Genomic DNA, 17,557 nt, shown 5'->3' with positions numbered 1-17,557 from the left:
TGGGAAACTTGCTTTTGAAACAAAAAAAGTCTGAAACCCTTGACCACTTCTGTTTATGGCCAACGTGGGAAGGGGTGTTGTTTGGAGCAATGACTATTAAAATATGTTTCCTATGCCTATGTATATTCAAACCATCGCTCTCCAAAGGAGAGCCATTCTTCTCCGAAGGAGAAGAAAGACAATGCCAGTTGGGGGGCCGGGGGGAGTTAATGCCATATGCCTCATTCATTAATAGAACTGAACATGACTTAGGGGACAAATTACTAATAACTCCAAGAAACAGAGCTACTTTTCCAGTAAGTCTTGGTTTTCTCATTTGTCCTCAGAGATGGAGCCACCTGGGTTTCAATGAGGTCCGTGGAGTACCACCAATTACCCAGCTCAAAGAGGGCCCTCACATCCTCTCTGCATGTTCAAAATAAAACCAAATTGAATTTCTTTTCTTTAGAAACACACTCCATGGAGCCTTTTTTGGGGTGGTGAAAGGAAATCAGGCCGGGCCACCCCACAGTGACCAGATGCTCAGAGCAGCCCATCCCTCCCTGCTGTGCTAGTGAGCAGAGACCAAGAATGCGTCCAGCCCAACTCTCTCCTCTTGCTCTTGTCCCAGCTCCTTCCACCCAAGTGCCTTGAGAAATAGCATACGCGCACGGATCCTGCGGGCGGAGGCAGACCCAGCTGTGCAGCTAAAGAAAGCAGGGTCCTGTCTGCAGCTGGACCTCTCCTCAAGTCCCGTTTTCCTCGGAAATAGCAGATGTGGACGGGACAGAAAACACAACAATGCAACCATTGTTGTGAGTCCAAATTTGGCTAAAGGTATATTTTTCCAGTAACAGGGCCATGTTAAATCTCTAAGTGTTGACATTAAATCCAGTCCTCCATTTTCTTGGTGAAAATTACACACAAGGAATAACAACGCTTCCATTTTTCCATCAACAGAGAGGCCTGCAATTTTGAAATTGCTGTCAGCTGATTCTGCATTTGTGGGTGGAGAGCCACTCGACAGGGGAAAAATGATCCAAAGTGTTTTAGGTAAGGAAACAAGGCCATGAGGTGTTTGTTAATAGAGACATGTTTAACACCTCTCTAGAAGTGCAGAACGCAGCCATCTGCATGCCGACATCCCCACAGTTTCCAAGGATGTTTACAAAGAAGCCAGCCCCAGGAACTGAAACACAGTCAAGAGATGACCAGCACCCCTCTGGCAGGGCCTGCTCTAATGATCATGTGCAGGGTTTGGAACAAGAGTTCAAATGGAGGCCTTCCGTCCATAAATCTAACCATTAAAAGACTTTTAGATCAACTTAACAAGCTCTTAAATAAGAATTCTCGCCCCCAACTTGAACAAATGTGACTTCACAATGCTTGGGAAGTCCAGCATTAAAGTTAGAATTTGAGAACTTCTGAGGGTACTTGGCATAGAGAAGACCAAGGGTATCTGGCACCATCGCCTCCCACTCCCAGGTGGATGTCTTCGGTTGCAGCTCTAACCATCCGCCCTGCAGGCAGAGGCCCCTTGGTCACCCTGCAAGCTGAAGACTATTTTCTGACATGGAGGGTCAGACCCTGGAAGTGTGATTGGGGACCCTGAATAGGTGGGACTTGGTTTAGAAGAAGGGGTATATGACTTTCAGGCCTATAGATGCCTTGCAGCAAAAGATGCATAGCCCAGGGAAGGTCCTGGATATCCCTCTAACCCATAGGGCAAGTCATGTTCCTTCTTAGCCAGGTCTCAGAGTTGAATTCCAGCTGCTCAAGAATAGAAGCTAAGTCTTTTACTTCTTTAGAACCAACTACAGACATAGCATAAGGCAGAGCAGATGAGAACTATCAAACAAGCAACTGGTAGTTAATTGTGGGGTAATTGTAGTCTAACAGACTGGATTCTTCTATACAACAACCACGAACATCATTACAAAGAATCTCTAACTTCTGTCAAGCACCTGCTCTATTCCTAGTATCATTCCAACTGTGATTTGGATACAGAAAGATACATATGTGTCTGTGCCTCCAAGAACTTCATATGCTATTGGAGTCTGAACTCAGGTGAAGGGAAATGTCAAGCCCGCATGTACAGATGCACAGAGTGCAGAGAGATAACCTGGCAATTCTGTCATTACATTCTAAAGAACTTACATGATAATCACTGTTCCCTCATTTCCTGATTACAAAGTGTTCTTGGACAAATGTGATGAGGTGCTACATGGGAAATAGTTAGCAAAGGATCAACAGTGAATGAAAGTTACTACTGCTATTACTTACTTGGTTTGGGAGTTGTGAGTTTCATGAGGCAAAAAAAAAGTCCCCTCAATCAGGCCCACACTTGTGATATGTGACTAAGCAATAAGAAGGGCAATAAAGAATCCGAAGTCTACAAGGCCCAGCAATGCCATATTCGCCTTTGGGCAGGTCTGTCACTCACCACTGCCTACCCCAAGGGCACATGCACTGTATTTGTGTCTCTGCCCTTTTTCCCTGTTTCCTGAATTGGGAACAGGGGCTGAACAGTGGTACCATGAAAATAAAGCTAAATTGGCTGACCACCTTGAACCAGCACCCTGTACCCAACAGTGCCAGCCTACTGTCGAGCAGCAGGGTTTGCAGAATGTAGGTCTTTATAGAAACAGGCAGCTCTTCCACACACTGATGCCTCTGAAGACACAGAGCCCAGCCATTGATGTTTCCTTAAAACATAGATGTTTTCTTAGAGTTCAATGCAAGAGAAGCAGATGCAGAAATGAGAAAACAAAATGCTCTCCATCATACCTGCATTTGTGATGTCTAAGCTGTATGTGTTCGTGTAATAAATCTTCTCTCAATTTTTGTGTGCTGTGAATATTTGTTATTTGATCAGCAGTGGGGGTGCTAGGGTCTTATTTATCACAGTGTTCCTTATTTGTCAAGTTTTCCCAAATGTCATATACAAATGCCATTAAATATTAAACTCCCAAGTCTCTCATATCCATTCTTCATGGGTAGCACCCCGCTGAAAGCACTTCATTTATCTCTACAAGAAGTTCTTAAATAAGCAAAGTGACTTTTTAAAACAACACTGCTTAAAGTTCTGTGTTGTCTTTTCCTAAAGGAATGAACTATTTCCATTTTCCTGATGGGTAACTGACTTCTTCTGAATTTAAAGAACAGACATAGATGGTCACAGAGGCCAGCCCAGAAAGAGCAACAAGGCTTTACCTTCCGAATTCTACATTTTCAGAAAATGGTGTCAAACTGTAATTCCCTCTGAATGGCCAAGCAGTGTTTAGGCAACAGGCACACAGCGCTTTGAGGCGTAGAGCAGGGTTGGGAGAACCGTACAATGCAGACCAACAAAGGATCCCCCACACAAGCATTTCTCATTTCATACAAAAGTTGACAAATTGGCATTGTTTACTTTCAGTCAGTGTTGTTAGATTAGAAATGTCACAAAAATACCTGCATTTCTAGTTTCTCTTGAGTACCTAGGAGTTGGATTGATCCAGGTCCCAGATTCCAACATGGCAGCCACACTTGGAGTTGACTGCACCTAAGTATTCCATTCTGCCCCAGTCCTCAGCATCCCCAGTACTTTATTCCTATCCTCCACTCATTTCTGTCACAAGTCTGGTCATCCCAGGTCTCTAAATGTACAACTCTGTAGCTTACCCCATAAAGGAAAGCCAGACAGGTGTCAAGACCCTTGGACAGCGTTTAGCCCCTAGTGCTAGCTTTCTCTTTATTAATACAATTGTTTTCATTTTAAAGCCCAAGCTTTGGCTGACTATCCTGAAGGTCAGGTAAGTTCACCGCATGATTAGAATACATGTCAAGATGATGGTCGGTCTCCTTTGAGCCCCATTTCTCCTTCTGAAGTGGGGAAGCAAAGGCAATAAGGTGACTCTGTGCCTGCAGAAGCAAGGCTCTAGGAACTACACTAGCCACTGAGAGGAGAGGGACACTGCTGCCTCCTCCTAGAAGCCAGGACTCAATCCCTTCCCACCTTTCTCTAGACAAACAACTTCAAGACCCCAGCATGCTTCCTAGCTTTGGCTCGATTTCAGATTTTATTAAATTCCTTCCTTGGAAAATACCACTTGCTAACCCATTGCTTACCCCAGCTCAGTGCTTTGGGGAAGGGGGGAGGGGGTAGTATCTGTTACATTCTTTTCTATCTTTTGAACATCAGTGGTTGGACTTGGTTCTCATGAGTTAGGATAGGGGAGCTATAGCAAGTGGTGGGGCAGTCAAAGGGTATAAACACACCCTTCCCTTCAATGGTGTCTGCATGCGCTCACCTGCTATGTACAGATGTGTGGGCAAGCTTGTTTAAGTCAGAAGAAGGATCACTTGCTTCCAAAGATGAAAGAGTTGGGCTTCTCCAGAGACCAAGGCCAGTCAGTTGATTCTGGCTCCGGATCTTTTCAGAATCATCTCCCTCCCATTGTGTGGGGGCCTGAGGGGCTGACCACCACTGGCTTCACTTCTCCTGCTGGAGGACTGGTCAGGTGACCCCACGGGGCCAGCAGACCCTTTCTCTCTCCTCTTCAGTGAAGGCACTCACTATCAGATAAGCACTCTGGAGCTGCTATTTGTCAGAGGGCCCTGTCCTACCTTGTCCACAAGACCATTACCCCCACCGTCTCCTGCATCCTGGCCCCTCTCCCTTCTCCTCTCAGCCTGGGCTGCTGCTTCTTTTGAAGTTAAAACACCCTGAGTACTTCTAGTGAACCTCCTTTGTGTATTGTTCACTGGACTAGGTGTCTGTTGCTTGTGCCCAGTGAACGCTGAGCCAGGACCTCACGTTCATGAAGTGACAGGTGGACGTCTGGTGTAACAAGAAGGGTATTCAGTCTCCTCAGCTGCTGGGGACAATCAGAGATTTTTCTTCCCTACAATAATATACAAAAGAGCATGTCCTGAATCAGGAAAAAGCCAGCAAAATCGGCTGGCCAGAGAGCATTTGTTTCAGCAGTGCCTTTGGTAATATCTAGCTTGGCTCGTACTGTCCTGGAGTAGATGGGGTCAAGTACCCACCCCTACTGCACCCCAGAGGCCCAGGCCTAGCCCTAGCACTCGGCTGACCACCCAGAAGTCCAGTGTCCTCTGTTGAGCCTGTTGTCCACTGACCAAGTGCTTGTACAAGCCACAGTGGGTGAGGCCTTAATGTCAGACAATACATGTGGGGTCTTTCTGATCTCCAAGAATGAAAATGGATCTGGAAGCCTAGGCTTTCTTTTATGGCCTTGGAATACAAGCAGAAAATATGCACACTTGCTGGCTCTAAAATAATAACACGCATACCTTATTCTTCAAAAACATGGAGATGGGGGGTTCCTTTACTCGTGCTGCAGAAAATCTCAGCTTACAGTTGGAAGGGCCCAAGTCTGAGTGCTTGTTCAGCATTCTTCTTCCCATTGCCATGGGAAAAGCTGCTCCCAAAGCCCTAGAAAGGACCTGTGACCATGGAGCCCTTGGAAACACCAAGGGCAGAGAGAGCAATGTGCTGGGGACTGGTTGTGTAGCTTGTAAGGAATTCCAAAACAATGCTACTAAGCCTTCAAACCCAAGGTGAAGGGCCATTTTTCCTTGCAGGTGTGGCTTCCCTGAATTTGTCCTTCTCATACCAGCTGGGGTCCCTGAGTGCATCTTCCTTGTTCATTTCTACGACAGGTGTCTGGCTCGCTGTGGATGCTGACTAATGCCCCTGCATGTCAATAGTGGGCATCTGTGAAATGACTACGCATCACCCATCCCAAATGTATGAATTCTGGGCTGGTTGATGGAACGAGTGGGTTTCTACTCCATGTTTTGTCCAGTTGACTGGAACTGGAGGAGCTACATCTCAATCATCACTGATGAGGCTACAGCCTACCATGATGGACAGTGCAGGCTTCACAGACCGACAAGGCAGAGGCCATGCTGTAGGCAGTGCTCTGAGGGCAGCCCCAGATCTTGCCACACTGAGGACTCGCTCCCTTAGAGTTCTGGGTGGACAGCAGAGGTCAGCCTTTGGATCTGAAAAATGGCAAGGCCGGCTAGGTTCCTCAAAGGCCTCACCCAGCTCCAAATTGCTCCACCACTTGGGACTCTTCAAGCAGCGCAATCCCAGGAGAAGGGCCTGGAGACCTGCTCTCCAGCAGGCAAACCACAACTCCGCATGGGTCTCCTGCCCCACCCACAATACAGGAGTCCCAGCATCTCTCAAGCTGTTTACAGTGTTCTGTGGCACAAAGCCACGTGGCTGAGCTTTTAAATAACCCCAGAGTCGTGGAATCCATCGTCCTCCAGATCACTGGAACTCAGCTAGTCCTCCCCTCGCACAGGGGTCACAGGAAGGAGACAGATAGGAAAAATGCCCTGTTCTAGTGAGGTATGGGGTTTTTCCAGTTACAGTCCCCATCCCCCAAAGCTACGGAAATAAACTCCTCCCAGGGGTGGGGAATGGAGCCCTCTAAAGCTAAGGCGTCCTCTTCTCTGTGCAATTCCAAGGTATCAAATGAAGCAGGGCTAGAGTTTCTCTCTCCGGGCCCTTGCACTCCTGACAAATTCCAGGTCGAAAGGAGGCATGAGGACCCACATCTGTCTGGCCTGGCTTCATTATAACTTTATGCAAAGCTGCAGACAGATGGGACTCAAAATAGCTGCCTGTGGTAGAAACAGAGCGGACATCAAGGGAGCAGATTTTCTCATGGGGACGGGGTCTGCAAGGAAGGATTTTTTAAATATTATATTGTCACACATCTTTTTAAATGATACACCGAAAACAAGAGAAGCCAGCCTGGCTAATGTTCAAGGCGTCCACGTTTGGGATAGGAAAGTCCTTAGTGACAACTCTGGCTCATGCCCTTTCAGTGATAACAAGATATTCATTTTCTAGTATAATGGTGTGTGACCTTGTGCAATGCTCTCTTGACAGCTCCAACAAAGGTCTCACGTACCCTAAACTCAGAATATTAGGGTCCTTACTAGAGATACTTCTTGCTGACCCTCCCCCAGGAAGCCCGGGCTAGGATGCAGCAGAGGCTCAAGAACAGATCCTTCCTTATTAGAAATGTGGATATTCTGTCAATGATGAATTTTTGTACCCACTTGGACATTCTGCAAATATTGAATTACAGTGTTTTTCCAGGTGAGGTTCTGAGCCTCCTAAACATCTGCACAGCCTGTATTCTCAGCCCTACAAGAATCCTGCAGAAATCCTATTTATAAGCTGGGTGCTGGTGAATCATGACTGTAATCCTAGCTACTGAGGAGGCCGAGATCAGAGGACTGTGGTTCAAAGTCATCCTGTGGAGGAAAGTCATGAGACGCTTGTCTTCAATTAATCACCAAACAGCCAAAAGTGGATCTGAGGCTCAAGTGGTAGACTGTCAGCCTTGAGCAGAAAAAGCTCAGCAGGAGTGCATAATCCCTGAGTTCAAGCCCCAGTACTGGCACACATCCACAAAAAGAAAAAAAATCGTACGTATAAAAGCCAAAAAAGATGGGTAGCCCTCAATTAGTGTCTTCTTTCAGCGAAGCTATGTGACACTCCTCAGGCTGTGGAGTAAATCTGTCCCCATTAGCCATTTGCCATGAGTTCCAATTGGCCAACCCCCTCCCCAGACCTGACTCATGCGAAGAATCTGTTTCTGGTTTTCAACGTGCTGGGCTAGGATGTACATCTCTGTCCTGCTGTGTTCCAGAGTTCCCGTTTATCTCCTGCTAAGTCAGCCTGAGAAGGCCATAAAAGAAGGCAGGCTGAACATTGCTAAGTTGTGTGAAAGCTTTTGCCTCTAAGAATCCAGGCCAGGGCAGAGGAGAACACAGGCAGATACATGATCCCGTTGAGTGGCTCTATGGAGATCTGGTGGGTGGGCCAGGATTCAGCACCACCCCACTCACAAAAACAACCACACAGGGCTGGGAAGGTGGCTCAGGGGTAGAGTGCTTGCCTCGCATACATGAGGCCCTGGGGTTGATTCCTCAGCACCACATAAGCAGAAAAAGCTGGAAGTGGAGCTGTGGCTCAAGTGGTAGAGCGCTAGCCTTGAGCTGAAGAGCTGAGGGACAGCACCCATGCCCAGAGTTCAGGCCCCATGACCAGCAAAAAACACCACAAAAAACTATGGCTGGGCAAGCAATTTGTCTTATCACTGCATTTAGTCATTCTCCAGACTTATTTTCTCTCTGAGTACAAATGATATCTATCTCAAAGGGGGGTGGGAGGTGTCTGTGTACACTCACACATGGGTGTGCCTGTGTTTGTGCATGGGTATGTATAAAGTGTGTGCATGTTCCTGTGTGTGTATGGGTGTGTTTCTCATCTTCAGGAACTCTCTGTTGTCTATTGAAACATGAAGGAAGAACAGGACATTTTCTCATGCAGAACTGCTTCAAAACTGGGCTGTGGCTACACAGAATCTCCTTAAGTATGATCTGGAGCCCTTTACAACTCCCCACTGTTGGAGAGAGGGAGGGAGGGAGAAAAAGAGGAAGGGAGGAAGGGAGGAAAAAGGGAGAGAGGAAGGAGGGAGGAAGGAAGAATTGGAGTTCTGAAGCCAGGCTGATTCCAGCCACCACTATGAAGCCTTCTTAAGGAAAGTATTGTTTGCCTCCAGCTTCCTTTGTTTTAAATTCTTGCAGGGATAAACCACACCAGAGATGCTGGAGACGTTCATCTGCTTTCAGATTTAAGGCCAAGTTCCTAGCTGCAACATCCCTTTCATCTAGCAGAAATCCAAATGCTGTCTCAGGGTCACGTTGGGTCACAACCTCTTCCTACCCAAGTGCTCTTGCTTCAAATTAAACTGCTTCGGGGCCTCAATCTGGGTCAGTTGCACTCCAGCCAAGCCGGTCTTTGCCCCCAGACAGCTCACATCCATACAGCAGCTTTCGGGGTTCTCAGTCCCCAGGAATCCATGGGAAAGGTCAACTTGTAGTGTCACCCTTTACAACAAACTCTGAAATTGAGCCCCAAGGTGCTCACATTTTAAAGCATCTTGCTATCAAATGATCTGAGGACTCCCCAATTCCAAGTCAAAACCAACATGCAACGTATGCTAGGTTTCCAAGCAGGGGATGGAATTGGTGACTAGAAAACACAACTCATGAGTGAAAGAAAACCGTGATGATGGGTCGGAACTCAGAGTTCAGGAGCATTGTTATACAGCCAGAGCCATGTTCTTCTTCATGTCCTGCTCAAAAGTACAGCATGGAATTATTCCTCCTAAATCCACATCCATGGTATTTCCAACTCCCAGGATATGGTACCCATGTCAGGACGCTGGTAATGCTAGGCCCGGAGATGGGAAATGAAGTCCTATGCCCCATGAATCCTCAGCTGCAAACCCTGGGTGTGACAGTCTGCCAAATTCCCCTGTGAAGAAGGTACAAGACTCCTCTTCCTTCCAAAAATCTCCCTGGAGAGCTTAACGGGTCCTTCAACCCATCCTCCACTGACATCTTCCCACTTTGTGGAGGGAGCGCCTTGCCCAGTCCCCAGACCTTCCTATTGTTTACCAAGCCCAAAGGGAGCACCAGGAAATGTCAAGGAAGGACACAGATCTCATCCCACCTGCTGCAACCTTTGGCCTCCCCGTCTTTATGGAGCTGCTTATCAGCAGCAGAAGCGGCCAGGTGGCCTTTCCCAGAGTCTGGGAACTTTATGCTAATTGACTTTTAATGGCTGTGCACCTGCACCTCACCTCTGGAAATGCCCGAGGCCTCTAGGACAGAGGGTGTGGGCTCGTGCTGGGTTACTGCGGAAGGATGAGAGAAAACTAGAGTTGAAAGTCCCTAAAAGGCCAACTTCTGCAGCCCTAGAGGAAGAAAGTTCCAGTCATTAGTGCCCCTTACTACACCAAATGGGCAGGAAGACGTCTCTGGCTGGGAAAGGTTTCTGCAAGGTTGTATTGGCCCCCTGATGGCCACATGACCTTGAGTGCTGACCAGATGCAAAGTGACCATTGCCCATGCACTCTCCTATGCTTTCTTCCAAACGCCTTTACTCTTCAAGGTCCAGCGACTGCCCCTGTGCAGATAGAGACCTGCTCTCACAGAGGGCACGCGTCCTCGGTAGGAGATTCAGAATTACAGCAAAAATGATGTGAGCCCTGGCTTGAGCTCCTAACCATGACAGTGGGGTCCGCTCCCCTCTAAGAGAAGTCAGTGAAGGGAGCCTGGATGCCCTTTCTCAACCCCAAAAGTGAACATTTGTGCAAAGCAGGACCCATGGGGCTTGGATTCAAACAGACCCAGCCCCGGCCCTGCCCAGTCTTAGTGACTGCACCAGATAGCGAGAAGGCAAAGTGGGGCATCAGCCAGAAGAAGATTGTGTACAGAGCAATAGCCACATTAAGCAAAGTCCTGTTGGGTATGGAGCAGGGGTCTTTGAGTCTCTCTTAGCTGGGGATCTTAGTTCTCAACCGCCGGTGTGCGGGGAGGCCTACAGGCTCGCGTGGCTCTCAAAGGCTAACAGGGAGCCTCGTGCTTCTCCACAAGCCCATAATATCTCTCCAGAACAAAACCTAGGACACCGAGGTGGACCAGGGATGTGGGCTTTTGCTCCTGTGCCTATTTATGTCTATCAAGTCACCGTGCAAAGGTCAACTGTGTTAGGTCATAGAACTATACAATGCATCAGCACCCCAAAAAACAAAACCACCTTTCAGGAGTCAGGATGGGGGAGCAGGTCTTTCCTTGGTTATAGGCCCGAGCCCAGCCCAATGCCATGCAGACACGGCAGCCCATCGATTCTCATTGGCTGACTGGCATGCAATGACTGATGTGTGGCCAAGTCCCACATTACCATTGATATTGAGATCAATCACTCCTGACACCATTCTTGAACCATAACACCACAAAACCATCGTGTTTCTGCTTCAAAGAGCCAAGTCTCCACCAGTGCTCCTGCTCAGGGCCGGGTCACAGACTAGGTGACTTAAAGGGCTCCTTCTGATCCTCTGGGCGGGGGACCCAGCTGTTTCCAGTCTACAGAAAGCTGGGCTTCCAGAGCCATCCCCAGGATATTCTGGGACTTGGAAATGTGGTCAAAGGCTTTCTTGACGAACACAAGAGACAAGGTCAGAATTTGTAGTGATGCTGCCTTTTTGTGGTAGAATCCATTAGAATGCCAGTTCAAATGTTTTGTTAAATATGATGATGATGATGATTTTACTCTTTACTTCTTTGGGAAGGAAAAGAACATAAAACAAATGTCATTCTTGTGGGATGAAGTAAGCCTGGGCAGCAGGCTGGACATCCCACAGGAGAAAGTCGGTCCTTGGGATCAGGGAGACCCAGGGGTCCCTGCGAACTACAGTTTCACTGCAGCCCACACCCTATAGAGGGGAGGCGGGGAGCCCCTCCCACCCCGCCATCACAGCCAGGACTCCAGGCGCAGAGAAGCTCCAACGCATGGAGACTGCAGATACCAGACTTTCCACCACACTCATCTTTCCAAAATCCTGCCCTGCTCTTTCCACAACTACATTCCTACTTGTCAGCCATGTGGCTCGGATTTTTGTTTGGAAAACATGGTCACCATCGCAGTATCACAGTGCCTTGCTCATATGTCCGTGTTGGAATGAACAGATGGCAGGTTCCCTCGACCGCAGGCTGGGGAGGGGCGTGGCCGGCTTTGTGGGGTGCTCTGAAGCTCAGTCACCGTTTGACAGACTGACATTCCTCTGTAACCAGGCCATGGTGGGACACAGCTAGAACTGATGTCCCGCCAATGTCTGCAGGGAGACGCAGGCTCTCCAAAGAGGGCTCTGCGCACACCCTGCATGAAGAGACCTCAGGGGAGGCAGGGCGCCTATGGACCAGAGCTGCTGAAGCCACGAAGGTGCGGGGGAGCAGGGGGGGGGGGGTGGAATCAGGTATAGGATTTAACCAAAAGTCAGGCAGAACTTACCAAGAATCCACTGCATTCTGGGCGCTGCCAGAAAGGGCTGACCAAACTCAGTTTGAGGAATAGAACGAGAGAGACAGGGAAGCTCAGATCTTCTGTCTCCAGACTGGCCTAGACAGTCACCCTCCCACAAGGATGCAGGCAGGGTCTCCTACATTATTCCTGAGCTGCGGAGATGCCGCCTGAGACACAGCCTAAGCCACCCTAGTCTCAGCCTGGCCCTCTGAAGATGCCCACAAATGTGCTCCAAAGACCAAGTTGGATTGTAAGTGGGCTGATCTCCATTCAACCACATGGACTCAAGGAAGATTGGCTGAAACGCTCAAAGTTCATCCTGGAGCATCAAGATCCCTCCAGGCTCCAAAGCAGAAGGGACCAGGAGCAGGCCACCTCCTGGAGGAGAAATTCTGGCACACAGTGAGACTAGGAGGTCTGGAGGATAGGGTGAGTAGAGCTGAGATAGAACAGTCCCCGGGCCTCTGGAAGTATCACACATACATGGTGACCTTTAACTCCACGCAGTATCTCTTTAGGTTCTTCTGTTTTGTCACCTCCCATGCTCCCTGTCACTGTATTCCCCCTCTTCCCTTTTTTTTCAAATTATAATCCTATTCCAGATGTTTTAAAGACAGCAAGTAGACCCATCTAAGGGAGGAAGGAAAAGAAGGCATCAGGGTGGGCTGCAGGAAGGTAGAAAGGCTGTATAGGAAAATCTTCCTTATAATATTGATTTTCTTTGTCTAGTTTCAAAGTGCTCTGGTGGCTGCCACTTTTGTTGTCCAAGCAGCTCTGGGCATACACACACTGGATTCACCACCATCCCCCCCCCCGCCCCACTATTTAGAGCAAAACAGAGTAAGGGCAAAGGGAAGAGGTAAACTTTGAGAGAAAGTGATCAAGTTAGCTACCTTGGGAAAAGTCAAAGATCCCAGATTTGTTTTAAGCCACATGAGCCAAGCCAAAATTCTGAGGTAGGATTCCAAACACCTCAGTGTGTCCCAAGTAACCACTTCCTCCCCAGCTAGTGCTCAGGGCCTTGGAGGACAGGTGGAAGACCCGAGGGGTCTCCATAGGCCCCTTCCCCTAGAGTCCCCTACCCCTCACAGGGTGGACTTGCTTCTTTCTACTTCTGGAGTCTGAGCATGGGATGCTCACTAAAATCAGGGCTCTGTCCCATTGTTGGCTGCCCAGTGATCTCTGCTCAGTTGGGCTAATTTGGCAAGATCACACAGGCAAGAGGATCAGAATCACAGAAGACAAGTGACAGGATGATGGAGCCTACAAGAAAAGATGACCGTGACTTTGTCCCAGAATAGAAAGTGATCCATGACAGCCCCAAAGTCCTAGCTCGTATCATGCATTCGTGACTACGGAGGCCCATCAGAGGCAGCCAGACAAACAAATCCTGGCATCAGGATCAGGAAGAGAATTTTGTGACAGCTCAGGATAAAGCCCTTGGTTCAAAGGGATGAAGAATTGTCTGGTGGTCACGGTGGCACATTAACCAGGGTCCATCTCAGTGCTAGACATCTAGCTGAATGACCAGGTAGCCACAGGATGCCGGCCCTGACACCCACACTGGCGTTGTGCGGAGGCTGAAGAGGGCGTAGAGCCCTGGTCCCCTGGTTACCCTCCCTTGCACTTCCTTCTTGAGATGTTCAGGTAAGAATGACACCTCAAAGCTGACCCCCAAAGGGTCACAGAGGCTAGAAAGGACATCACGAGGGAAGCCTGGAGATGCCTCCATGGTAGCCAAGATGTCTTTCCAGGCCAACAATCTGCATTCACAACCATCGCCAAGTTCCCAGCCAGGAGGAATCTCTAGTGAGAAGCTGCAGAAGCATCTCCCAAGATCCCAACACCACCACAGCATGGACGCAAACAGTGGCACGCTCAAGCCAGGTTCTACCGATTCAGAGAGCAAACCAGGTGGAGGCCAGAGCAAGGTCAAGTCCTCTAGAGTGTTTGTGAGATATGTCTCAGCAGAAAGGTCTCCTGAGACTGAGCGGAGAGCGCTCCCATGGCTCCATCGGCTTGCCAGGCCCTGGGTAAGAGCTCTTAAGGACTAAGAGGAGGGGTCCTCTGGGGCGTGCCTGGACCAGGGCATGAATCACCTGGGGATGGGCAGTGGTGGGTGCCTCACCCTGCCTCAGCGCCCGGGAAGGCAGGGGACCAGGAGCCCAGGCCATCAGCCTGGACGGAGGGGGCTGTCAGAGTCTCTGAGCCCACCGGCCTCTCCGCAGGAAGTGGGCTGCTTTCAAGGAATGTTGGCTTCCTTGGGGTCTGGAAGGGTCAGGAGCTGGATGGACCTGCTTAGCCCCCGGGGCAGGAGAGCTGGCTTGGAAAGGAGCCTCAGAGAGACTTCTCAGGTGTCTAATACCCTGGGTGGATTACTGCCCCTCTGACAGAGCCCCTGCCTGCTGGGTTCCTAGCTATAGATTGAGTTTCTCCTGGGCCGGGCTTGGGGGGGGGGGTGAGGAGTGCAGGGGGGGCACGCAGACTGGGTGAAGGCAGAAAGGAGGCCCTGAAGAAGCCAAAGGTTGTGCCAGGGCCGAGCCCCTCCCCCCGCGCCGCAGGCAACTCACTCGGGAGTGTTGATCCAGATGATGTCCAGGTGGCAATAGTAGACGCACTCCTTGTCCTTGTAAGTGAAGCACGTGCAGCGCCGGGCGCGGGGGCGCGCGGGGTCCCCCCTGGCTGCCTGCCCCCCGGCCTGACCCGGTGCCCGCTCCGGCCCGCCGCGTGGGTCCTGCACGGCGGTGGGGGACCCCGTCTTCTTGTGGGGACCAGCCACCGTCTCTTCGCAGTTCCACTCGGATCCGGCTGCGAGAGGGGCCCGGGGCACGCTGGTCCTGCCAGAGCCCCCCGCCGGAGGGCAAGGCACGAGTCCTGCAGGAGGCCAAGTGAGGGGCGCACTGAGGGGCCCTTCCGAGCTGCAGGGGAGACCCCAACACCCCCGTCTCCTCGGGCCCTGCGCGGGAGCCACGGGCTGCATGCACTTTGCACACTAGCGGCCAACTCGGTCCCACGAAGTTTGCAAAGCTATCCTGTGCCCGGAGCCTAGAACATCTGTAAGTTACGTGCAGACTTGGTGCAAAGCTTGCGAGCTGTGTGCACTCTCTGCAAAGTCTGAAAACGGTTTTGCCCGGGATGGAAGGAAACTTGCACGCCTGCTGCACTTTCGGGGCGTCTGGGCAAGCCTTCCCTGCGGTCTCCGAACGAGGAGCTTGCAAAGGTTCTGACAAGTCCCCGGAGCGCGCGGTTGGGGCCGCAGCCCCCGCCCCCCGCCGAGCGGCACCGACCCCTTGCCCCGCTCCTTTTGTGTGCCTGGCGCCTCGCGCGGCGCGCCGCCCGCCCCTTACCTGCGGCGGAGGTCACGGTGAGCCCGAGGAGGAGCCACAGCCCCGGCTCCATGAACCCCGATCGGGCGCTGGAGGCCCGGGCCGGGAGGTCGGCCGTTCGGGGCTGCGAAAAGGCACTGGGGTTGGGCCCAGCTTGGAGGTCCCGCCGCGCACCGGCTGCTGCGTCCCGGGTTCTGGCGGCCGAGAAGCGCTGGTGGCGGTGGTCACGAACTTCTAGAGCTCTCTGCCCATCCCCGCCAAGGGCCGGCGGCCGTGGCTGGGGCTTTTCTGGCTCCTGCACCACCCCCTTCGCCTCCCCGCCTCCCGGAGGGGCTGGAGCTGCTGCGCGGGGCCTTTGAACCTGGGGCGCACGGGGGTCGCCTCGGAGGCGCGGGGGCGGGGAGCCGGTCGGAGCGCAGCGGCAGCCTGGGGCGAGGCGCACCCCGGGCCGGCCGGGGGCGGGGGCTGCGAGGCCTGGGGGGGGGGGGTGAGGGGTCGGACAGCTGCACCAGGCTGCGATCCGCTCCTCGGGCTGTCCCGTCCCGGACCCGCGTCCCCGAATGGCAGCCCCTTCCCCAGAGCAGCCAGAGGGACTTGTGTTGAGTTGGAAAGGAAACAAGGTGCTCTGGGGCTCACTTGATGACACCTTCCCCTGCCCGGGCTGCGGTGCCAGGGCGCGGTGTACTTTACACCCGTGACTCACGGGCACCGCCGGGCTGCTAGGTGGGGTAGTGGTGGGGAGCAAAGTTACAAGCATTCTGGAATAGTTAGCGGTCTTGGGGTGTCCTCACAGCCCTGCGCCGGCCTGAGCTTCAGTGAAGAATTGTCAGGGGGAAATACCCCAAAGAAGTCCCTCTCTTCCTTCCTAGCCTCCCAGCTCCCCCAGGACCCCCTCCCAGACAGCTGGGAGACCTGGTGTGATCACAGACATGGGGGGCCCCCCACAAGAGGTGGAAAGCATCTGTAAAGCCCCCGACCCTCCTCTCACACACCTTGGGGTTCAATAACTCCCGTGACCCCCACTCACAGCCTCTTCTTAGATGAGTTATAAAAGGTGCTACAACTTCCACTCTGCACGTTTGCCCCCACAGCCACCATGACAGGAGGAAGCTCAATACAGTCCAACTGAGAGACCACAGGGAGGGCCTGGTAACCAACAGCCACGCCAGGCACCAAGACCAGAGCGAAGGGGAAGATGATCCATCCCAGAACGCCCACAGGTGAGAGCAGGGTGACACTGGGTGCTGACACATGCCAGAAGTTGAGAAGCCATGTCAGCAGGTTTGGCATGGAGGGAAAGAACACTCACTTTCCTATTGCCAATGGCGATTCTGAGGGAACAGGATGTCTGCTAATGGCTAGGGCAGGAACAAACACTCAGATTCCAACAGTCACCTCTTTCCTTGAATTAACATGTTCTTCTTAAAAATATATATCTTTAGTTGAAAAAATAGCTGGAGAAAGAGAAAATACACTAATGAGCTGAAAAAGAAAAGGGCAGACTACAGGTCCCAGGCTCGTTCCAGACATGGATGGGAGCTGATTGCCGCTTGTTTCTGCAGCCACAGAGTCCGGAGACACTGGAGACACCCAGCATCACCTGTGGAAGAGGGGCTGACTGCCAGCTGGAGCCACCGCTGCCTCTGGTCTGCATTCAAGCTAAGACAGGGGGAAGTTAGCAGGAAAGAAGCAAGAGCTTCAGAGGATGCTCTAGTCCTGAAAGTGAGGTGGCCCCGTGGCTACAGGAAATACCCTACAGTGGCATCCACGGCTGACTCACAGGGAAGAAAGGTCTCCTCCTCTTTACTCTTCTTTGGTCCTTCCAACCATGCCAGGAGAGCGTTGGGCACCACCCCCGTCCTGTACCAAGGGGAGCTGACCGTGGGCTGAGCCCCAGGCAGGCCTGGACGCCATCTGAAGGGTTTTATAACGTTGCTACCACTACAGTTAGTTTTATATTTATCTTTAATTTATGGCAAGTAATACTGGTTTTCCTCATGTGTTAGAGATAAAAAAATTCCTTTCTAAATTAATTTACTTAAGCTAAAAACAATTAAAATATGAAGTAATCCATTGTAAAGCCGGTTTGAACACTTGGCAAAAATCACAGTTTGTTTGCCCATGACCCAATCCTGGAGAGCTGGGGTTTGAAGGGCAGGTAGCATAAAAACAGACAAGGAAGAGGAAGGAAAGGGAAAGAGGAAGGGACAGGGGAAGGGACACTTTGATATCCGTGTCCGTAAGCTGGATAGCAGCGAGAACTACCCAATAAGGAGCATTAGGAAGGGGAGATCACATTATTCTTGAAAATAACCTTCCGAATCTGCAGGGATCCGCAAAACACATA

At 51.0% G+C, this 17,557-nt stretch overlaps 1 protein-coding gene across 4 annotated transcripts in view; it reads right to left on the bottom strand.

Annotated features, from left to right (window-relative positions):
• The window catches only part of Edn3 (endothelin 3), a 46,187-nt gene extending 30,701 nt beyond the window's left edge, over positions 1 to 15,486 (bottom strand). For all 4 annotated transcript variants that reach the window (XM_069990143.1, XM_069990144.1, XM_069990145.1 and 1 more), the window contains exons 1-2: positions 15,232 to 15,486; positions 14,455 to 14,758 (exon numbers count right to left, since the gene is read on the bottom strand). In XM_069990143.1, the coding sequence (XP_069846244.1) occupies positions 14,455 to 14,758; positions 15,232 to 15,283 (356 nt within the window). In that variant the 5' untranslated portion in view covers positions 15,284 to 15,486. The remainder of the gene's footprint in view (positions 1 to 14,454; positions 14,759 to 15,231) is intronic.
• Between the last annotated feature and the right edge of the window lie 2,071 nt (positions 15,487 to 17,557).

This window comes from Dipodomys merriami, unplaced genomic scaffold (assembly GCF_024711535.1).
Source record: "Dipodomys merriami isolate MVZ:Mamm:240054 unplaced genomic scaffold, mDipMer1.0.p SCAF_39, whole genome shotgun sequence".
In the NCBI taxonomy this organism is placed as follows: domain Eukaryota; kingdom Metazoa; phylum Chordata; class Mammalia; order Rodentia; family Heteromyidae; genus Dipodomys; species Dipodomys merriami.
Note: the sequence above shows the minus strand (reverse complement) of the source record. Positions and strands in the feature narration are given on the sequence as shown.